A 23,962-nucleotide genomic window follows, 5' to 3' on the forward strand; every position below is an offset into this window, starting at 1 on the left:
CTACTTGATTTTTAAAAGGATTCTGATGGCCCAAGTATAATTTTGCAGGACTCTGCTGTTGCCATGCAACCCCATTTATGACACACATGGCTTGGAGAATCACAGAGTCTCTGACCTGCAGTCACCACGCTCTACTCTGGCAACGGTCTCACAAAATAACCCCCCAATTGTGCATACTAGCAGATCAGAGGCATCAACAAGGGGAGGTGGTGGCGTTGTGGTAATGTCACTAGACTAGCAATCCATAGCCCAGCTAATGTTCTGGGGACATGGGTTTGAATCTCACCACGGCAGTCTAATGATGACCATGAAACCATTGTCAATTGTTGTAAAAACCCATCTGGTTCACTAATGTCCTCCAAGGAAGGAAATCTGTCATCCTTACCTGGGTCTGGCTTACATGTGACTCCAGACCCACACCAATGTTGTTGACTCTTAAAAATGCCCTCTGAAATGGCCTAGCAAGCCACTCAGTTCAAGGGCAATTAGGGATGGGCAATAAATGTTGACCAGGCCAGCCATGCCCACATCCCACAAACAAATAAAAAAGCAATTTATAAAACTGACTACAGATCATATGTTTCATATTTCCACATGGCTGAGATTAAATGATTTAAAAAGAACTTAAGTCCAGAACTGAGCTACTTTGAAGGCACTGTGGTGCTACACACTGAAGGATGAAGACATACGGTTGCTTTTACAAAATTGCACTCTCAGCAGGAAACACTGCCCACAAGGAGGATGTATAGGAAAATCAAATGCACTCTCCCCACTATTTCATAAATGCTTTTCTTATGTATTAGCCCTCCAATGTGCATTATAGTACTTCAATATTAAACTGAAGTTCTCCTTCAATTATTAAAATTAATGATGGCAGGTTGTAAACGGCACTGCACTAGGACCCCCACAGTGGGAGAACTGCACTGGCAACCCCACAGAGGGAGAACTGCACTGGAAACCCTACAGAGGGAGAACTGCACTGGGAACCCCACAGAGGGAGAACTGCACTGGGAGCCTCACAATGGGAGCACTACATTGAGAGCCCTGTAAAGGGAGCATTGCAACAAGAGTATTACAGTGGGAGCACTGTACTGGGAGCATACGTGTGTAAAACTGACCCACTGGGGTTAGGATCAGATACGACTCTCCTCTTAGCCCATTGGCGTCATAGAGAGATACAGCACCGAAAAAGGCCCTTCGGCCCACCGAGTCTGCGCCAACCATCAACCACCCATTTATACTAATCCTACATGAATCCCATTTTTCCCCTCTCACATCCCCACCTTCCCTCAATTTTCCTACCACCTAGCTACACTAGGGGAAATTTTTATTTGCAATGGCCAATTTATCTATCAACCCGCAAGTCTTTGGCATGTGGGAGGCAACCGGAGCACCCGGAGGAAACCCACGCGGTCACAGGGAGAACTTGCAAACTCCGCAAATATACCTGTCGCTTAACCATGAGCAGCCTGGGAAACAGTATCAAACTGAAGGCACTGCTCTGCTCTGCCACATGGAAAATGAGAATCAAAATATCCTTTTCTTAATTTTCTTTTGTAAATTTTGTGTTCAATAAGGTGAGGGATGCTGCCAGAGAATGGAACACTTTCCATTTTGGGTTTCAGGCCACATATCAACCCAGCAACATGCTTCAAACACCCTTTCTGCACAATGTGACATTTTTCATAAGCTTCTGAATGAGATTACATTAATACGAAATTAGAGGCAACCTTGTATTCTGGGTTCTTGCCCATTCAGAATTGGATTGAGAATGCACAAATGCATTTTACATGGGACTCTATAATCAGCAGACAGAGGTAATAGATAGCAGTGATCAAAGGCGAATATCTAAAATCCACTGCATCATCCAGGAGGCCAGGAGAAAAATAACCTTTAAAAAGAGAAAAGAAAAACCAATGCCATTTCTTTGGCCAATCACAAAGAAATGCCAGAGTGGTCCTGCAATGACGATCCCATTCATGCGCTCGGCTAAGAATTTTTTTTTTATTCGTTCATGGGACATGGGCATCGCTGGCTAGGCCAGCAGTTGTTGTCCATCCCTAATTGCCCCCAAGGTGGTGGTGATCAGCCGCCTTCTTGACCACTGCAGTCCATGTGGGGTAGTACACCCACTGTGCTGTTAGGAAGGGAGTTCCAGAATTTTGACCCAGCGACAGTGAAGGAATGGCGATATAGTTCCAAGTCAGGATGGTGTATGGCTTGGAGGGGAACTTGCCGGTGGTGGTGTTCCCATGCATCTGCTGCCCTTGTCCTTCTGGGTGGTAGAGGTTGCGGGTTTGGAAGGTGCTGTTGAAGGAGCCTTGGTGCGTCCTGTGGTGCATCTTGTAGATGATACACCCTGCTGCCACTGTGCGTCAGTGGTGGAGGGAGTGAACGTTTGTGGATGGGGTGCCAATCAAGCAGGCATTGGAAGCTTGTGTATTCCATAACAGCTCATGGCAACAGTCTGGCCCAGAGAAGAAATTAAGTGTAAAAAAAGACACAAAGGAAAAGAAAAAAGTATAAATAAGCAGGGAAAAGAAATGGCAACGGCTAAATCGTATAAAGAAATCACTGAGAAAGGACACAGAAAAGAAAAACGGAAAGGAAAGAGATTGGCAAAATAAAATTGTCAACAGTATAAATATGGAGGAAAGGACTTGCACTCCTATAGCGCATTTCATAACCTCAGGAGGTCCAAAAGTGCTTCACAGCCAATTAAGTACTTTAAAGCAATTTCTGTTGTAATGTGGGACATCTTAGCAGTCAATTTGAACACAGCAAGCTCCCATGAATAGCAGTTAAATATATGGCCAGATAATCTGCCTGTTTAGTGACATTGGTTGAGGGATAAATATTGGCCAGGACACCAAATTTTAGACCAGGAGTGAGTCTCAGAAAAAAATACTATTTCAACAGTGTTGGCAGATCGAGATAAATAACTGAGTTCCTCAGCAACAAAACCAGGGCACCCCACACAATCCAGGCTATTTAAAAGGTATGAAAACAGGTGCCCCAGATTTTCATAGACTCTATGCCTGATCGGCTGTTTCAGAGGTTAAGTGGTGTCGTTTGGATACCAATTAGTGCTGCAGTAAACTACTACGTTAGATTTTCCTCTTTGCTTCACTTGGGGTACACTCAGTTCCTAGGAACAGTAGAGGAAATGGAGGCAGAAGCCCAGCATTGGCATACAGATAAAGCAGATGAGAGTGTTCTTGCCCCACTTTCCTGTGCATCTGCTCATGGGGCATGCAAACAGAGGGGTATCCCAGAAAGCTGGTTGTGGGGGTTATGTTGAGACCCTCCAAAGACTAGAAAGTCTGCATGGGTCCTGGAAGCACCCCAAAAATCTAAGATAGTTGCAGGTAGGTAATTGGTCCTCCCAAGCAGGACCGTCAGCTTTTGGTGACTTGACAGAAGGCCTTGATCCTGACGGCCAGAAGTGCAGCTACAAGCCTCTCAGACACGCATCTCAATGCATTTCCAACCTTCCAGAAGGAAGTCCAGGCCTAGGAGGACATCTGGGCCTTATAAATTGCCAATCCAGGAAATCAGCTGGACTTCTCCATGTGCAAAAGCAGCACCTCCAGTATGCTGAGTCTGTTGAGTGCTCTTTAGAGGGGCCGGGGAAAGTCAGCCCAACTATTTCATCAGCCTCATAATGAACTCTCTATCTGATCAATTATATTGTACAACCAAGACCAATTTCAAATGTATAGCTAGCAGAAGATCTAAAATACTGTACAGTGGCAGCACCCATTTACGATGACATAGAGTCATAACAGCACAGAAGGCGGCCATTCGGTCATTTGAATCCATGATGGCTCTCTCTAGGATAATCCAATCCTTCGCATTCCCCTGCTCTATCCCCATAGGCCTGGAAGTTTATTTCCCTCAAGTGCCCATCCAATTTCCTTTTGAAATCATTCATCGTCTCCACTTCCACCACCCTCGTAGGCAGAGAGTTCCAGGTCATTACCACTCGCTGTGTAAAAAAGTCTTTCTCACAGTCCCCTTGCATTCCTTGCCCAAAACCTTAAATCTAGTCCTTGTGTGATCAGCTAAAGAGAACAGCTTTTCTTTTTCTACCTTATCTAAACCTGTCATAATCTTGTACACCTCTATCAAAACTCGCCTCAATCTCCTTTGCTCCAAGGAGAACAACTCCAGATTCTCCAACATAACCTTGTAGCTAAAATCCCTCATCCCTGGAACCATTCTGGTAAATCTTCCCTGCACCCTCTCAAGGGTCCTCACATCCTTCCTAAAGTGTGGTTACCTGAACTGGATACAATACTCTAGTTGTGGCCTAAACAGAGCTTTACACAGGTTCAGCATAACTTCCCTGCTTTTGTATTCAATACCTCTATTTATGAAGCCTGAGATCTCATATGCTTTGCTAACTACTCTCTCAATATGTCCTGCCACCTTCAAAGATGCACATGAACCCCCAGGTTGTTCTGTTCCTGCACACTCTTTAGAACTGCGCCATTTGGTCTATATTGCATCTCCCTATCCCTTCTGCCAAAATGCATCACCTCATTCTTCTCTGTATTATGTTCCATCTGCCACTTGTCTGTCCATTCTGCTAGCTTTTTTGTGTCCAGTTGCAGTCAATTGGTATCAGCTTCACTGTTTGCCACATCTTCAAGTTGGTATCATTGGCAAATATGGAAATTTTACTCTGTATTCCAATATCCAAGTCATTTATATCACACAGAATCACAGAATTGTTACAGCACAGAGGGAGGCCATTTGCCCCTTCATGTCTGCACTGGCTCTCCGAATGAACAATTCACTTAGTGTTATTCCCCTGCCTTTTCCCAGTAACTGTGCATATTCTTCCTTTTCAGATTCCTTTTTGAATGCCTCAATTGAACCTGCCTCCACCACACTCTCTAGCAATGCATTCCAGATCCTAACCTCCTATATCAAAAATAAGCAGTGGTCCTAGAACAGACCCTTGGGGTACACCACTGTCTACCATCCTCCAGTCTGAAAAACAAGCATTTACCACGACTCGATATTTTTTTTTGTCCTTTAGCCCACTTTCTATCCAAGCCAACACTGTCTCTCCGATTCCATGAGCCTCAATTCAGTTAACCAGCTTTTTATATGGTACTTGGCAAAAAAATTTCTTAAAATCCATGTCGACAACATCCTGGTTGAGGTATACAAAATTACGAGGGGCTTAGATAGGGTAGATAGATCTGAAATTCTACTTACCTAAAACCACCACACAGAACTCATTTCCTTTCATCTTTGATGTACAAATGACTACCACATAGTTTGGTATTTTCTGTTGCAGATGTACATCACCAAATGTCCTTAAGGTCTCTGAAATGCCTTCTGCCAGGGAGTTCTGAGTAAAAACAACTTGCACCAAATCTCGTGAAACACTGGCAGCAAGTCGAGCTAGCCAGGGTAGTTGTCCTGGAGACACAGTGGAACAAGGGCCTCCCATTGATAAGCATCTGTCTTTAAGGCTTGAGTCCTGTATTGCTTTCAGCATAATCTGTTCAAATTCTTCCCTGAGAGGCATCTGGTCTGGACCTGAAACAAGAAAATATATCCCCATTATGGAAGTATCAAATACCAGATCACACAACTATAGTCTGAGACAATGTCTTGTCTCCTGATATATATTGCTTTTGATATCTGACAAAGGAGACAAGATGGTGATAGACTGTGTTTCACATATGATACCATGGTTTGGACATTCTATGTAATGGAATGTCAGAATGTAAGTTTGTGCTCACAATTCCATGCACATGAGCTAGTTCTTTTAATCCAGTTCAGACCAATGAACTGAAAGTCTCAGGGGTAGCTGTAAGAGCCCTGTGTGAAATGCGTTTGTGCAGCCTCGCATCAGAACTTTGGGACGACAGCATGAAACTGCTCCAAATTTTACACCAATTGGCAATGTCACTCAGAGAAGCCACAAGGGCAGCTTGTGGAGGCAATAAAAAAAATAATGCACAGGTGCATTTGGGGTGCTCTACTGAAATTGGGGGGTAAAGCATACTGGAATAGACTTTCCAGGATGATCTGCTGATAATCCAATGTGCCACTTAAAGCATGTATGTTGCAAAAAAATTCAGCCTCACAAAGGATCTCAGTATGATAAAATAGATTTTTCAGCCATTAAAAATCTGCAACATGTGCTAAAAAAGTGGCTGTCAAAAATCAGGTTTAGCTAAAATAAATGTGGGCCCATGTGCTCCATTTTAGCTCATCCATCCAGAAAGAACATATCATTTCAACATCAAGGTATCCAAGGTAATCCTTTCTTAAACTGAAATGAATCCAGAGTTTTTATCTCTAGCAATCTAACAGAAAATCCACTTCTTGTGTTGACCATTCTGTGCAAAGAATAATTATAAATATCAGCCCTAACTTGGTCTTTTAGTATTTTAAAATCTTGTTTTATGTGCATGGTTTAGTTTCAAGTAAATTTCTATATCCATCAAGAACCAAAGAAATTTCCAGTACAGAAGCAGAACATTTGGCCAATCATGTCGCCACCAGCTCTTCACTTGAACAATCCAAAATTAATCCCACTGCCTTGGTCCTCCCATAGCCTTGAACCTTCCTATGTTTCTAATATTTATTCAATTTCATCTTCCAGGATACTTAATTTTTAAAAGAGATAGGTAAAATGGAAAAGGAGGAGAGGTAACCTTGATAATAAAGGATGGAATAAAGACAGTAGAGAGAAAGGCTCTTAGCTAGAAAATGATGATGTAGGCTGGAATTTTACGCCACCGCAGCAAGCCGGAAGGTAGCGTAAAATTAAGCGGGATCCCTTCCCGACCCACTCCACTTTACGTAGGGCGTTGTGGGGGTGAAAAAGGGCCGCCCACCCCAGGCCAATTAAGGACCTTAAGTGGCCACTTGACAGCCACTTAAGGGCCTTCGCCCGCCTCCATGGGGATTTTACCCGTGGCAAGCGGGCGTCCTGGTGCAGGAAAGGCCGCTCAGTGACAGTTGTCGGGTCTCCGCACCCCGATTGAGGGCCACCCCTACTTCCCCAACCACCTCCAGGACCCAAGACGCCCCCTTCCCCACAAACGACAACCCTTGCCTCGCCGGGGCCCGACCGATTACCCCGGTGAGGCAACCCAAACTTACCTGCAGGCCTGGCTCCATGTCCTCGGCTGGACAGCAGTCCCAGCAGTGGCCACCGTTCCCGGTGGAGTTACCGGGGCTAAGAGCTGCCGGCCCGATGATTGGCCGGCAGCTCAATGAGGCAGGACTTTCTCCCTCAAGCAGGTGGAAGTTCCGCCTCAGAACAATTAAAGCCTGGGGATCCGTAAAATGCGGGACGGATCCCCGGGCTAGGTGGAAGCGGGTTCGTCAACAACTTTTACGTTGGTGGCCGGCTCCTGTCTGCTCGATGTAAAATCCAGCCTCTAGATCAGTTTAGCTGGAGCTAAGAAATGGCAAGGGGCAGAAAACATTGCAGGGAGTAGTTTATAAGCCCCCTAAGAGTATTTGTAGTATACGGCAGAGTATACATCAGGAAATAAGAGGTGCATGTAAGAAGGGTAATACAGTAATCTGGGGGATTTTAATCTTCATACAGACTGGGCAAGCCAAATTTGCAGTAATAGCATGGAGGATGAGTCCTAGATCAGTATATCAAGGAACCAACTGGGGAACAGGCTAGTTAGGAATGGAATGCAATGCAATGTGCAATGGAAAATGATTAATTAATAACCTTGTAGTAAAGGGGCCTCTAGGGAAGAGTGACCACAATATAACAGATTTTTATACTGAGGTTGGAAGTGATTTAGTTAAGCCTGAAACTTGGGTCTTAAATCTAAAGAAATCTAAACTGTGTATGTATGAGGGATGAGTTAGCTAAGGTAGATTGGGAAACTATGCTATGCATCAGCTGTGGTTCAGCTGGTAGCACTCTTGCCTCTGAGTTGTGGCTTCATGTCCCACTCCAGGGCTTGAGCACAAAAATCAAGGCTGACACTCCAGTACAGTACTTAGTGAGTTTTGCACCGTTGGAGGTACCATCTTTCAAAGACAATGTTAAACCAGGACCCTGTCTACCCCCTCTGGTGGATGCAAAAGAACCCATGGCACTATTTCAAACAACATTAAAAAAAAGATAATCTGGTCATTATCACATTCTTGTAAGTGGGAGTTTGCAGTATGCAAATTGGCTGCCACATAAAAAAAAAACTACACTTCAAAAATACTTCATTGGCTTTAAAGTGCTTTGGAATGTCCAGTGGTTGTGAAAGGTGTTACATAAATGCAAGTCATTTTATGTTAAAAGATATGATGGTAGACAAACAATAGCTAGCATTTAAAGAATCAATACACAGTTTGCAACAAATATACATTCCTTTAAGGCATAAAAACCCCACAGAAAAAGTGGTCCAACCGTGGCTAATAAGAGTAAAAACAATATTAGCTCAAAGGAACAGATTTATAATGTTGCCATTAAACGTAGTAAACATGAGGATTGAGAGGCATTTAGAATTTAGAAAAAGAGGACCAAAACATTGATTGGGAAGAGAAAAGAGAATACGAGAATAGATTAGGAAGAGACAGAAAAAACGATTATAAATATTTCTATAGGTATGCAAATAGAAAGATTAGTGAAAGGAAATGTAGGTCCATTAGAGACAGGGATTGGTGATACTACAAAAGGGAATAAGGAAATGGAAGAGACATGAAACATATACTTTGCATCTGCCTTCCCAGTAGAAGACACAAAAAACATTCCAGAAATAGTGGGGTTGAGCAAGAATGAGGAAAAAATCTTTAAAGAAATCAGTACAAGAAATAGTACTAGAGAAATTAATGGAACTAAATGGTGACAAGTCCCTTGCATCCTAGGGTTTTAAAAGAGGTAGCTGCACAGATAGTGGATGCATTAGTTTTGATCATGTTGCAGCTGTACAGAACCTTAGTTAGGCCACACTTAGAATATTGCGTGCAATTCTGGCCGCCACACTACCAGAAGGACGTGGAGGCTTTGGAGAGGGTACAGAAGAGGTTTACCAGGATGTTGCCTGGTCTGGAGGGCATTAGCTATGAGGAGAGGTTGGATAAACTCGGATTGTTTTCACTGGAACGACGGAGGTGGAGGGGCGACATGATAGAGGTTTACAAAGTTATGAGCGGCATGGACAGAGTGGATAGTCAGAAGCTTTTTCCCAGGGTGGAAGAGTCAGTTACTAGGGGACATAGGTTTAAGGTGTGAGGGGCAAAGTTTTTTACACAGAGGGTGGTGAGTGCCTGGAACTTGCTGCCAGGGGAGGTGATGGAAGCAGATACGATAGCGACGTTTAAGAGACATCTTGACAAATACATGAATAGGAAGGGAATAGAGGGATATGGGCCCCGGAAGTGCAGAAGGTGTTAGTTTAGGCAGGCATCAAGATTGGCGCAGGCTTGGAGGGCCGAATGGCCTGTTCCTGTGCTGTACTGTTCTTTGTTCTTTGTTGTTTTTGTTGATCTTCCAGAATTCCTCAGACTCTTGAACAGTTCATAAGGATTGGAAAGTAACAAACACTATTTAAGAAAGGAGGAAGAGAGAAAACAGGGAACTAAATGCCATCAGTAGTAGACAAAATGCTAGAATCTATTATTAGTGACATTGGACAAGGCACTTTGAATCATAACATGATTAAGAGTCAACACAGATTTATGAAAGGGAAATCGTGTTTGGCAAATCTGTTGAGAGGTTTTTGAGGATGTAACAAGTAAGATGGATAAGGGGGAACTAGTGGATGTGGTGTATTTGGATTTTCAAAAAACATTCGATAAGGTGCCACGTGGGATTGGAGGCAACTGACATAGATTGAGGACTGATTAATGGATAGAAAACAGAGAGTAGGAATAAACGGGACATTTTCCGGTTGGCAGGCTGTAACTAGCAGGATACCACAAGCATTAGTACTTGGGCCTCAGCTATTTACAGTCTGTATCAATGCCTTAGATGAGGGGACTGAGTGTAATGTATCCAAATCTGCTGACGATACAGTCAGGTAGGACAGTAAGTGCCGAGAAGGATGCAAAGAGGCTACAGAAGAATATAGACAGGTTGCGTGAGTGAGCAAGAACATGCCAGATGGAATACAATGTGGTGAAGTGTGAAGTCATCTACTTTTGTAGGAAAAATATAAAAGCAAAATATATTTTGAATGGTGAGAGACTGGGAAATGTTTGCATTCAGGGGGGCCTGGGTGTCCTTGTACATGAGTCACAGAAAGTTAACATGCAGGTGCAGCAAGCAATTAGAAAGGCAAATGGTATGTTCGCTTTCGTTACAAAAGGATAAGAATAAAGAAGTCTTATTATGATCGTATAGGGCACTGGTGCGGCCACAACTGAAGTATTGTGTACAAATTATGGTCTCCTTACCTAAGAAAGGATATACTTGCCCTAGAGGGAGTGCAATGACAGTTCATTAGACTGGTTCCTGGGATGAGGGGATTATCCTATGAGGAAAGACTAAGGCCAGAAATTTACGTTGGCCCTGAGGCCCCGTCCATCTGAAAAAAAAGTCAGTGGCGAGCCTACTTCCGCTGGGCCTGGAAGCCACACCATAATTTTACGTGGCTCAGGGCCTTAATTAGCTTTGGGTGGTACTTTTGTCCCTCTGAGGCAGGAAGTCCCACCTACAAGAGCTGCCAGCCAATCAGCGGGCTGGCAGCTCTTCAGTCCCAGCAGCACCACCGGGAATGGTGGGCACTGCTGGGACTGCACCCAGCCAGGACAATACCCTGGAATACAGTTAAGTGTATGGGGCCTCACCAGGGACATTGGCTGGGCCCCGGCAAGGCAGCGGTGGCAGGGATGGGAAGGTCCTCCAGTGGGGACAGCTTGTGCCGCAGGGAGGAACCCTCTGTCGGGCACAGGGTGCCCGATCAGGAGGGCCCCCCACAGCCTGCAAGGAGTTACTGGGCAGCCTTCTGAGCTACTGAACCGCCCGCCGCTGGTAATATACCAGCAGCAGAGGGAGGAGGCCCTTAAGTGGCAATTAATTGGCCACTTAAGGGCCTTAATTGGCCTGGGGTGGCAGGCCGTTTGTCACCTCCCCCGCCACTGGTAAAATTGCAGTGGGTCGGGGAGGTGACGGGAACAGCACCACACCCCCTCTCTCAACCAATTTTACCCACCCCCCCTCCCCCCCTCCCACCGGCCTCCAGCCCGCTACTGCGAGGGGCATAAAATTCTGGCCTCAGTAGACTAGGCCCATAGTTCCTAGACTTTAGAAGAATGAGAGGTGATCTAATTGCAACATATAAAATTCCTAAGGGGTTTGACAGGGTAGACGCTGAGAAAATGTTTCCTCTGGTTGTGAATCTAGAACACGGGGTCACAGTCTCAGAATAAGAGATGAGGAGAAATTTCTTCACTCGGAGGGTTGTGAATCTTTGAAATTCTCCACTCCAGAAAGCCATGAATGCTCAGTCCCTGAGTATATTCAAGAGAGATCGATAGATCACAGATGACCTAGACGAGAGTGTACAGGGCATAAGTTCAGAGCCTGCAGTTGATACAAAACTTGGAAATGTAGTAAACAATGAGGAAGATAGTAACAGACTTCAGGGGGACATATACAGACTGGTGAACTGAGCAGGTATATGGCAGATGAAATTTAACATAGAGAAGTATCAAGTTTTACATTTTGGTAGGAAGAATGAGAAAAATCAATGATGAACTAAATGGTACAATATTAAAGTGGGTGTAGGAACAGAGAGACCTGGGGATGGATGCACACAAGTCTTCGAAGGTGGCAGGACAGGTTGAGAAGGCTCTTAAGAAAATATTTGGGATCCTGGGCTTTATTAATAGAGGAATAGAGTACAAAAGTATGGAAGTTATGCTAAACTTTTATAAAACACTGGTTAGGCCTCAGCTGGAGTATCCTGAGCACCATACTTCAGGAAGGATGTCAAGGTCTAAGAGAGATGAAGAGGGGATTGACTGGAATTATGAGGGACTTCAGTTACATGGATAGACTGGAGAAGCTGGGACTGTTCTTCTAGGAGCAGAGAAGATTAAGAGGGGATTTGATAGAGGTGTTCAAAATTATGAAATAAAGAGAAACTGTTTCCAATGGCAGAACGGTTGGTAACCAGAGGACATTGATTTAAGGTCATTGACAAAAGAACCAAAGGCGACATGAGGAAACATTGTCTACACGGCAGGTTGTTGTCATCTGGAATGCACTGTCTGTAAGGATGGTGGAGTAGATTCATAGTAACATTCAAAAGGGAATTAGATAATTACTTGAAGGGGAAAAATGTATAGGGCCACGGAGAAGGAGCAGGGGAGCTGGCAATGGCACGATGGGCCAAATGGCCTCCTTTAGTGCTGCTTCACTCTATGGATAGAATTTTCCTGGTCTCACTGAAGGCGGGTCTGGAAAGAAATTAGGACGTGAGGGCGTGGGTCAGTCCAATGCGTTCCCGCCTCTGGCCAACCTTGCCAGAGGTAGGGTGAAACTGGCAATGACTACCTGCCCAGCAGCAGCTGGTAGACAATCTAAATATTTATAAGCCCACTTAAGGGCAGATTGGGGACACAGCCGGGATCTTCCCAGAGGCGGTCGGGCCACTTGCTGAGGCTGAAGCCCAACAGGTGCCTGGAGGTGACTTGCTGGTGGCTTTTCACTTGGTCCTGCAGCCTCAGGAACTCACCCACCGTCCTTAACTGAACGGCAGAAATGGTCCCACCCTGTGATTACTTTAAAAGGGAATAAGATCCCGCCCTATGATTCTATAATAACTATACATAGCACTCTAACTGTGGCATAACCAAGGTTTTATATATTAGGGCGGCACAGTGGCGCAGTGGTTAGCACCGCAGCCTCACAGCTACAGTGACCCGGGTTCAGTTCTGGATACTGCCTGTGTGGAGTTTGCAAGTTCTCTCTGTGACCGTGTAGGTTTCTGCCGGGTGCTCTGGTTTCCTCCCACAGCCAAAGACTTGCAGGTTGATAGGTAAATTGGCCATTGTAAATTGCCCCTAGTGTAGGTAGGTGGTAGGAGAATGGTTGGGAATGTAGGATTAGTATAAATGGGTGGTTGTTGGTCAGCACAGATTCGGTGGGCCGAAGGGCCTGTTTCAGTGCTGTATCTCTAATTTAAAAATTAAATAATGCCTTTCTCACAGAAAAACATACCAAGGCACTTCTTAGAGGTATAATTAGAACAAAAATGGACATTATTTCTTTACTTGTATGCCGTGTCCCTATTCATAAATTCCATATACTACTGGGGTGGGGAGTGAATTCCCTCAGAGCTTCACCAGGTCTACCACCATAACTTAGTTAGAATTGCAGCAGAACCCCCATTTACACAGATCAAGGGAGGTTTTTGCTGCAGTTATGGCAGCAAAGGTGAAGAAGTTCTGATGAAACTCATCCCCCAATCTTTTTATGGCATCATGCACATGCACTCTCACTTTTGAGGAATTAAGTACTTGAGTCCCAAGTCTCCACTCTTTAGACCAACCCATTGCCACGTGCGTTACATCCCCACTGACGTTGAAAGTCCTGCCCTCTTTTTTTTTTTACAACTAGCTCTGCTTGAGGAAGGTGGTGAGGAAATGAACAGCTACAGTACATGGAATGTAGAATGTAATTTAGATAGGTATACACATCCATGTGAGGAGGTGAGAAAGGGCCAATTGTACAAACTGACCATGGTGAGCATAATTTGGAAGTGTCACGCAACACCCCATTCGAGCAGCCTAATTACTCATTCACTTCAATGGTTCAATTCTTCCTAAATCAGAGTAACACACCACACACAAGCACAAAAACATAGGGGTACCAAAATTCATTGGTATTTCCAGCAGTCTCCCACCATAATTCCAGCCGAACCCCTAGAAAAATGTTATTTAGGTGCCCTCTCATTGACCCCACAAACTCCAGCAGAGTCAGCAGTAGAGGGCACCTCTACACTGGTGCTCTAGCACTGTGGTTCTCAAACTGGTGGACCCCTTCGAGTCTGCAGAGACCATCCAGGGGGTCCGTGACGCAGAGCCAGCCTTACAGACAGGCAACGTTGGCAAATGCCCAGGTGCCGTGGTCAAAAGTAGGCATATGAGCGGCGTGCTGTGCTCTTCCCTGGCTCCTCTAATGCTCTCTCCATACTCTGCTCTCCCCTTGCTGTGTTTCTCCAGTGCTCCTGCTCTCCCCTTTCTCCCTAGTGATTTCTCTGTGCTTTGTTCTCCCCCAACTCCTGCTCTCTCCATGCTCCTAGAGAGACTCTGCAGTGAGAAGAGGCACACCCATCTCTGCTATCTGTACATAAAAAGCTGTTTTTTAAAAGCATGATCATACATACACTCTTTACAAGCAGCACTTTCACATTCTAATTATTATGCTGTATTATAATTTAGATGGTGGGTCCGTGATTACTTATCCATTTGAAAAGGGGTCCTTCAACCAAAAATGTTTTGAGAACCACTGATCTAGCAGTAAATCCTTTCAGACCTCACTAGAAAGTATAACCAGAATTAAAAGAATGAGAATTAGCATGATGTTCTTTAAAAGTAAACTGCTGAAATCTTACCAAGATGAATCAGATATTGTATTGTCAAGAGGATCATGTTTTCCACTGTTAGGATCTGGCTGTTGGAGATTCCCAGCTGTTCTAGCTCAGCTGAAGTTAGCTGTGGAAACTTGTAACAATTTACAAGCAGAGGACTTACTACAATATCACCAACATTGCCATAAAAATATGGTAAAGAGCCATAACCTGCAAAACACAAGAAATGTTTCAGTCTTCCCTTAATACCCAAGATCAAATCTATTTTGTCTAGGTAAGGGCACATCACTGAAATATATATTTTCAAGTGGAAATATGTTAAATCGTGTGTGCTAGTTAATCTTCTGAAGAGAACAGATTTATTTTACTTTTTTTGCTATTAAATCAAAAGAAAAATAGTTGCCATAGAGTTCAGGATGTCCCTAAATCAATCCCTTATTCCCAGGGAGCTATAGCTAATCACAGCTAGGGCAGTGTTGGGGTGCTAAAGTTGGTCTCAAGGTTCTTGAGATAAGGCAAGCGAAAATAAATTAAATCAAGGTTGCTGTCTCTGATTGTGATCAGTATCTCAGCTGGATGCTTAAATGGTAAGTGCGATTAAGTTTCAGGACTGCACTAGATATTCTCTCCGGTTAACCATGACTCATCTCACCCCCTAAACAAAACTGAGGTCACTTACAATCAGGAGCAACTATTCAAATCTCGAAAGGTATGACAATGAGATCCTGTGCTATATGAGCTGGATACCATGTCTCACTTGGGCAAATCCAATCTTCCAAAAGATGGACTCTCAAAATGATGAGACAAGGTAAAGTTTGCAGCTACAAATTAGTTTATTTCAAAGTCATTAAGCCTTTAAGTGAAAAGATAAAGAAACATTTGAAGTCTCACCACATTATAACTTGATCCTGCAGCCACTTCTTGAAACAAATAAATATATTTCATACTAGCAGACTAAAAACATTGCTTTTATTTATTTTTTATTTATTTAGAGATAGAGCACTGAAACAGGCCCTTCGGCCCACCGAGTCTGTGCCGACCATCAACCACCCATTTATACTAATCCTACATTAATCCCATATTCCTACCAAATCCCCACCTTCCCTCAATTCCCCTACCACCTACCTATACTAGGGGCAATTTATAATGGCCAATTTACCTATCAACCTGCAAGTCTTTGGCTGTGGGAGGAAACCGGAGCACCCGGAGAAAACCCACGCGGTCACAGGGAGAACTTGCAAACTCCACACAGGCAGTACCCAGAATCGAACCCGGGTCGCTGGAGCTGCGAGGCTGCGGTGCTAATCACTGCGTCACTATCACTCCCACTATCTTTAGAAGAGGAGGGGAAAAATCAATTTTTAAAAAGACACAGTAAAGATGAATACCACAGGTACAAGATCACACGGTGAAATATGCTTGTTCGGAAATCAATAACGGGAAAATGTTTGCAGATAGCAGAGAAACATTTTTGAGTTAATTACTGTAGCATAGCTGGACTTTATGTTTCCATCGTTTCACAAAAACAATATCAGTAACTTTCATTTGGCAAGCTCCTCATCCAGTGAACATGATACTAACAAAGACAGTTTGTTTGTTTTGATATTTTAACTGCTACAATGGATTATAGGGCCCTGATTTTCTGATATGTCTAATTGGCAGACAATACTCATTGCTGCTGGGTGAAGTCAGTAAGTTACTCCCCTCACCATAATAGAATAGAGTTCATCTTATTTAACTTATTAAAAATATTTAAACAAGCATTAACATGCAATTTATATTAAGTAGTAATTAAGTAGTGATGCTGTCAATGTTAGATCAGGAACAGCAAGAAAGCTACATACCTATAAGAATAACAGGTCTCACACCAGAATTATTTAATAAATTTTCAGGGATAATAACAGTTTCCCCCACAGGAATTGCTTGTGGCTGCAAAACTCCAGCTGTCATTGACTGAAGAACAGGAATGGGTAGCAAAGTATCTATACAGAAAACGGAAGAAACACAGCAGTTTTAATTTTGCTCAAAATTTATTGTTAAAAAATAATTACAGTACAGGTCATGATGTTTCTTGAAATATGTTACCCTATTGAAAACTTCTATAACCCAGAAAGACATGTAGTACTATCAAATTATACTGCTAGGTTCTGTGTCACTCATGTTGTCTGTAACCAAGACTTCCCCAGAGAGCTCCACGTTTATCTCAATCCTGCCAGTTTACAATACCACCACTTAATAACATGCATCGTACAATTATAAAGTTACACAATGCACAAGCTCAACATTAATCTGTAGTGCTCTTAGGGGATTTAACCGAAAAACACACACCCGTCCTTCAGAGCTGTTGATAGTTGGACCAGTGTGGCAGCATTATGGGGTAAACCACACAGGAGGAAATCTGCTCAGGGAAATTTTGATATGATAAACAAGGCTGGCTCTATGGCAAATGTAACAGTTTACCATGATACCACAGCATACTGTTGCCCTGTAGTTCTTGTTTCACTGTATTAAAACCATTACAAGCGATCCATCACACCTTTAAACTCCCAATCTCAGTCAGGCTAGTATGGCAAAGCTGTTAAATTGGGAGATCAAAGGAAGTGTAATTTCAAGGAAACTCGTCTGTACCTCACAGCAGTGTTGGTACAGGTCAGGAAATATGTATTTTCAAGGCCCTCTCACTTGCAGACAATGTGAGCCATGGCTGGAAGTGTAGAAACAATAACTACTACTTGCGTTTATGTAACAACTTTAATGTAGTAAAAAATCTCAAGGTGCTTCACAGAAGCATTATCAAACAAAATTTAACACTGAGCCACATAAGGAGATATTAGGACAGATGACCAAAAGCTTATTTAAAGAAGTAGGCTTTAAGAAGCATCTTACAGGAGGAAAAGTAGTGAGGTGGAGAGGTTTAGGGAGGGAATTCCAGATCTTGGGGCCAAGGCAGCTGCCAATGGTGGGGTAATTAAACTCAGGATGTACAAGAGGCCAGAACTGGAGGAGCGCAGATATCTTGGAGGGCTGGAGGATTTTACAGAAATAGGGAGGGGTGAGGTCATGGCGGTCACAAAGCTAAGCAATCCCACAACCAACGGATCAAATCAAAGCTCTGCAGTCCTGCCATTTCCAGTCATAAATTGCGGGTGAACAATTAAATAATCAGAGGAGGGGGCTCCACAAACATCCCCATCCTCAATGATGGCGGAGCCCATCACATCAGTGCAAAAGAGAAGGCTGAAGCATTGGCAACCATTTTCAGCCAGAAGTGCCAAGTAGATGATCCATCTCGCCTCCTCCTGAGGTCTCCAGTTCACAGATGTCAGTCTTCAGTCAATTCGACTCACTCCACATGATATCATGAAATGGCTGGAAGCACTTGATAGAGCAAAGGCTAGGGGTCCTAACAACATCCCAGCTGTAATACTGAAGACCTGTACTGCAGAACTAGCCACGCCTCTAGCCAAGCCGTTCCAGTACAGCTACAACACTGGCATCAACCCAACAATGTAGAAAACTGCCTAGGTATGTCCTGTCCACAAAAAGCAAGAAAAATCTAATCCGGCCAATTACCTTCTCATTAGTCTACTCTCAGTCATCAGCAAAGTAATGGAAGGTGTTGTTGGCAGTTCTATCAAGCAGCACTTACTCACCGATGCGCAGTTTGGGTTCCACCAGGGCCACTTGGTTCCAGACCTCATTACAGCCTTGGTCCAAACATGGACAAAAGAGCCGAATTCCAGAGGTCAAGTCAAAGTGACCACCCTTGACATCAAGGCAGCACTTGACCGAATGTGGCACCAAGGAGCCTTAACAAAATTGAAGTCAAAGAGAATTCTCCACTGGTTGGAGTCATACCTAGCACAAAGAAAGATAGCTGTCATTGTTGTAGGTCAATCATCTCAGTCCCAAGACATCACTGCAGGAGTTCCTCAGGGTAGTGTCCTAGGCCCAACCATCTTCAGCTGCTTCATCAATGGCCTTTCCCTCCAACATTCAGGCTTGGGCTGATAAGTGGCAAGTAACATTCACACCACACAAGTGCCTGGCAATGACCATCTCCAACAAGAGAGAATCTAACCATTTCCCCATGACATTTAGCAGCATCACCATCGCTGAATCGCTGGGGTTACCAATGACCATAAAATCAAGTGGACCAGATCAGAGGCTAGGAATCCTGCGGCAAGTAACTCATCTCCTGACTCCCCAAAGCCTGTTCATTATCTACAAGGCACAAGTCAGGGGTGTGATGGAATACTCTCCACTTGCCTGGTTGAATGCAGCTCAACAACACTCAAGAAGCTCGATGCCATCCAGGACAAAGTAGTCGACTTGATGGCATGAACCACCTTCAACATTCACTCCCTCTAACACTAGCACACAGTGTCACAGTGTATACTATCTACAAGATGCACTGCAGCAACTCGCCAAGCCTCCTTCAACAGCACCTTCCAAGCCCACAACTTCTACCACCTAGAACAAGGGAGCAGATGCATAGGAACATCACCCTGCAAGTTCCCCTCCAAGTCACACATCATCCTGACTTGGAACTATATTGCAATTTCTTCACTGCCACTGGGTCAAAATCTTGCAAATCTCTACCTAACAGCACTGTGTGTGGTACCTACACCACATGGGCTGCAGTGGTTCACCACCACCTTTTCAAAAGTAATTAGGGATGGGCAATATATGCTGACCTTGCCAGCATCGCTCACATCCCACGAATGAATAAACAAAATCTGAAAACTGAAATGAGAATGTTAAAACAGAGGAATTTCCAATCAGCAGCCAGTGTAGGTAAGCAAACAAAGGGGTTAGGGGTGAACGGGACTTGGTGCAAGTTAGGGTATGGGCAACAGAGTTTTCTTGAGCTCTAGTTTATACAAAGTGGAAGATGTGACACTGGCTTTGAAAGCAGGGGAATAGTCAAGTTAGGTAACAAAGGCATGGTTAAGGGTTTCAGCAGCAAATGAGCTGAGGCAGGGGCAGAGTCAGACGATGTTAAGGAGGTAGAGGTAGGTATTGTTGGTGATGGAGCAGATATGTGGCTGGAAGCTCATCTCGAGGTCAAATAGGACACCAAGATTGCGAATGGTCTGTCTCAGCCTCAGACAGTGGCCAGGGAGAGGAATGGAATTGGTGGCTTGGGAACAGAGTTCCTGACAGGAATCGAAGACAATGGCCCGAATTTTATTCTGGCGATGGGGGTTCCAGCGGTGGGCCAGAAGATGGGACCAGACCCCTCCTTGGCCCTGTGTCAGACCTCCATTGCAATTCCACAGAAGGCAGGCAATTAACTGCCCATCATCGGGGATGCTGTCCCTTTAAGGGATGATCGCCCAAGAACTGCCGGCCAATCAGAAGGCCAGCAAATCTGCAGTATCAGCAGTGCCACCGTGGGCAGTGGCCACTGCCGGTACTGCAGGACTTCCTGCAGTCCGAAGAGAGGAGAGTGATGTGGATCCCAGGACAGGTGAGTGGGGTGGGGGTCGCTGGGGCCAGTCAGGCAGGCCCCAGTGACAGGGTGGGGGGGGATTGTTGGTGAGGGCATCACTGCCAGGGAGCCCTGGATTGCCCCAAAGGAGGGCCCCCCCACCAACCCTGCTAGGAGGCTGCCAGGCTTTGCTTGGCAGCCTTTCCCCACAACAGTTGGCCCCACCACCTTCAATTAAATTGAAGTGGAGGCAGGAAGAGGCCCTTAAGTGGCCATCAATTGGCCTGGGGGCAGGAAAGCCGTCTTTGGCCTTCCCTGCCTGAACTAAATTGGAAGGCGTTGGGAAGGCGATGGGGACTCCACCCCTGCCTTCCCATGCAATTTTATGGGCCCTCCTGCCTCCATCCTGTCCCTAGGAGGCCCATAAAAACCAGCCCAATGGCTTTGGTCTTTCCAATATTCAGTTGTAGGAAATTTCTATTCATCCAGTACTAGGTGCCGGACAAGCACTGCGACAATTCAGAGAGAGTGGACGGATCGAGCAAGGTGATGGTGAGATAGAGCTGGCTGTCGTCAGTGTACATGTGGAACCTGACGTTCTTTTTCCGGATAATGTCACAAGGGCAGCATGTAGATTAATAGAAGACACATCAATTAGCACTTGGTTTTACAAGAAGCAGTCCTGAAACAGGTGAGTGACCAAGCCAGTGGGGTTTCAGACAATTCTTACCAGATCTTGTGACTGGTTGCACAGCTGGAACAGGGATTACTGCAGGCACAGATATGGGTGAGCCAGGAGACCAGCCGCGATGACGTTTCTTAGGTGGTCCAGAGCTTGTCATGATGGCTGCAAGGAATGGAAGGAAGGATGTTATTTCTTTAAGACAATCAACAAACACTTAAATTTCATACATAATCATTTTGAAAGTACTGCTATGAAGTTGAATACCATGGATATAGAAAGAATCAATACAGCTAATATGACAACCTGGACAAGTTCTCTAGGAGAAAGAATGGGAGATAGAGGCATATTGAAAAGATTATTAAACCTAATAAATTATGCCCCAGTTGGTACTGCTTGGGGTGCTGCAACTGGCTTGTATGCCCTTGGTCTTCAGAGGGGAAATACATCAAAGTTCCCATTCCTCATGTGCATCAAATTACTTCTGGTCAACAATACATATGTTCAGATGTTTGGTAAGGTCAGAGTTGGGTTTGACAGTGATGTCCTCTAAGGCTAAGTGGTATGCTGACGCTCCTTGCCCACTCACACATGAAGGATAGTTTTCATGGTGAGGCAATGGAGGACAGCCAGCACCATTCAATACAAGCAAAAGGATTCAATTTTCAATGACTAATACATACACTGTCGTGATGTTTATCTCTAACAGGATCTGATGAGTCTTGTTACAAAACAGTAAAGAAGGAACAAGAAAATTAAGTACAAACTTAATCAAGAAATATTCTTTGCAGCCGCTCAACTCAGATGTATATTTATAAGTGTACATAAAATCATTTTTGCAGATATAATAGCAATGATATAATAAGTGTCACAAACTCTGGATTAGTTAAAAAAAATCAAGAGACATCTCCCTATCAGCATTGAACCAGACTAAAAGGTTATGCCATGGTATCAGGACATTGGCAGTTACTGATATCCTACTTAGCACTGCACAAATTCCAAAGTAGTTATTATGGATACACAACTGTCATTCATTGGAATTCTACATTCTACTGGAATGTAGCTGCAAATATTTCTGATATTTTTAAGGTGATGCTATATTAAAGGAAAGCAGTTCCAGTTAAGCTGTAATCATGAATTCTATAAAACAAGGTAATTTCAGGATAAAAATTTTTTCACTAGATTTTCATGTCATGCTAGTCCAGCTAAACACAAGTGGTCACATATATTGTTATGAACTGCACCAGCACATTCAATCTTAGTTAGAGACATTCCCTCCTTTCATTCACTCCATCACTGACGCACAGTGGCAGCAGTGTGTACCATCTACAAGATGCACTGCTGCAACATACCAAGGCTCCTTCCAAACCCACAACCCTCTACCACCTAGAAGGACAAAGGCAGCAGATGCATGGGAACACCACCAGATACAAGTTCCCCTCCAAGCCACACACCATCCTGACTTGGAACTATATCACCTTTTCTTCACTGTCGCTGGGTCAAAATCCTGGAACACCCTTCCCAAAAGCACTGTTGGTGTTCCGACACCCCAAGGACTGCAGCAGTTCAAGAAGGCAGCTCACCACCACCTTCTCAAGGGCAATTAGGGATGAGCAATAAATGCTGACATAGCCAGCAACACCCACATCCCCCGAATGAGTAAAAAAATTACGGCACAGAAGGAAGCCAGTCGGCTCATCGAGTCCATGACAGCTCTCTGAAGAGCAATCGGGTCAGTTCTATTTCCCCACTCTATCCACGTAGCCCTGCAGGTTTATTTCCTACAAGTGCCCATCCAATTTCCTTTTGAAATTATTGATCGTCTCTGCTTCCACCACCCTCGTAGGCTGAGGTTTCCAGGTCATTACCGCTTGGTGCATAAGAAAGTACTTCTTCACATCCCCCTGCAACCCTTGCCCAAAACCTTAAATCTGTGTCCCCTAGTCCTTGTATGATCAGCAAAAGGGGACAGCTTTTCTTTGTCTATCTTATCTAAACCTGTCATAATCTTGTACACTTCTATCAAATCTCCTCTCAATCTCCTTCGCTTCAAGTAGAACAACCTCAGCTTCACCAACCTAATCTTGTAACTGAAATCCCTCATCCCCGGAACTATTCTGGTAAATATTCACTGCACCCTCTTGAGGGAACCTCACACACTTCCAGAGCTGGACACAATACTCTAGTTGTGACCTAACCAGACCTTTATAAAGGTTCAACATAACTTCCCTGCTTTTGTGCTCAAATACCTCTATTTGTGAAGTCCAAGATCCCATACGCTTTGCTAACTATTCTCTCAATATGTCCTGCCACCTTCAATAAACCCCAAGGTCCTGATGTCCCTGCACATTCTTTAAAACTGTGCCATTAAGTCGATATTGCCTCTCCCGATCCTTTCTGCCAAAATGCATCACCTCACATTTTTCTGTAACAAATTCCATCTGCCACTTGTCTGCCCATTCTGCTAGTCTGTCTATGTCCTGTTGCAGATGACTGGTATCACCCTCACTGTTTGTCACACCTCCAAGTTTGGCATCATCGATAAATGTGGAAATTTTACTCTGTATTCCAGAATCCAAGACATTTATATATATATATATATATCTAAACAGCACTGAACCTTGGGGAACACCACTTTCTGCCATCCACCATTCTGAAAACAACCATTTACCATGACTTGCTGTTTTCTGTCCTTGAGCCAATTCTTTATCCAAGCTGACACTGACCGTCTTATTCCATGGGTTTCAATTTTGTTAACCAGCCTTTTATGTGGTACTTTGTCAAATGCTTTCTTAAAATCCATACAAACAACATCCATTGCATTCCCATCATCAACCTTCACTGTTACTTTGTCAAAAAATTAAAGTAGATTAATCAACCACAATCTGCCTTTTACAAATCTGTGCTGGCTCTGCTTAATTAATGAACCCAAACCTCTCCAAGTGCCTGTTGATTTTTTCCCTGATTTTTGTTTGTAAAACTTTACCCACCCACCACTGATGTTAAATTGACCAGCCTGGAGATACTAGGAATGTCCTTACACCCTTTCTTGAATAGGGGTGTCACATTTGCCACTCTCCAATCCTCTGGCATCTTCACCGTATCAAGGGAAGATTGGAAGATTATGGCAAGCTCTTCCAGTCTCTCCACCCCTACTTCCTTTAGCAACCTGAGATGCAAGCCATCCAGACCAGGCGACTTATCCACACTAAGCATAGCCATCCTTTCCAGTATATCCTACCAATCAATTTTCACACCATTACCTCTACCATCAATGCTTCTACTGATAATTTGTCAGCATCCTCTTCCTTA

The 23,962-nt window shown here is 44.1% G+C and overlaps 1 protein-coding gene across 4 annotated transcripts in view; it reads right to left on the bottom strand.

Annotated features, from left to right (window-relative positions):
- Positions 1-23,962, bottom strand: part of greb1l (GREB1 like retinoic acid receptor coactivator) — a 405,959-nt gene that overhangs the window by 117,798 nt on the left and 264,199 nt on the right. For all 4 annotated transcript variants that reach the window (XM_068031722.1, XM_068031724.1, XM_068031723.1 and 1 more), the window contains 4 exons: positions 20,699-20,815; positions 16,379-16,516; positions 14,559-14,744; positions 5,230-5,556 (listed from right to left, as the gene is read on the bottom strand). In XM_068031722.1, the coding sequence (XP_067887823.1) occupies positions 5,230-5,556; positions 14,559-14,744; positions 16,379-16,516; positions 20,699-20,815 (768 nt within the window). The remainder of the gene's footprint in view (positions 1-5,229; positions 5,557-14,558; positions 14,745-16,378; positions 16,517-20,698; positions 20,816-23,962) is intronic.

Source organism: Heterodontus francisci, chromosome 5 (assembly GCF_036365525.1).
Source record: "Heterodontus francisci isolate sHetFra1 chromosome 5, sHetFra1.hap1, whole genome shotgun sequence".
Lineage (NCBI taxonomy): Eukaryota > Metazoa > Chordata > Chondrichthyes > Heterodontiformes > Heterodontidae > Heterodontus > Heterodontus francisci.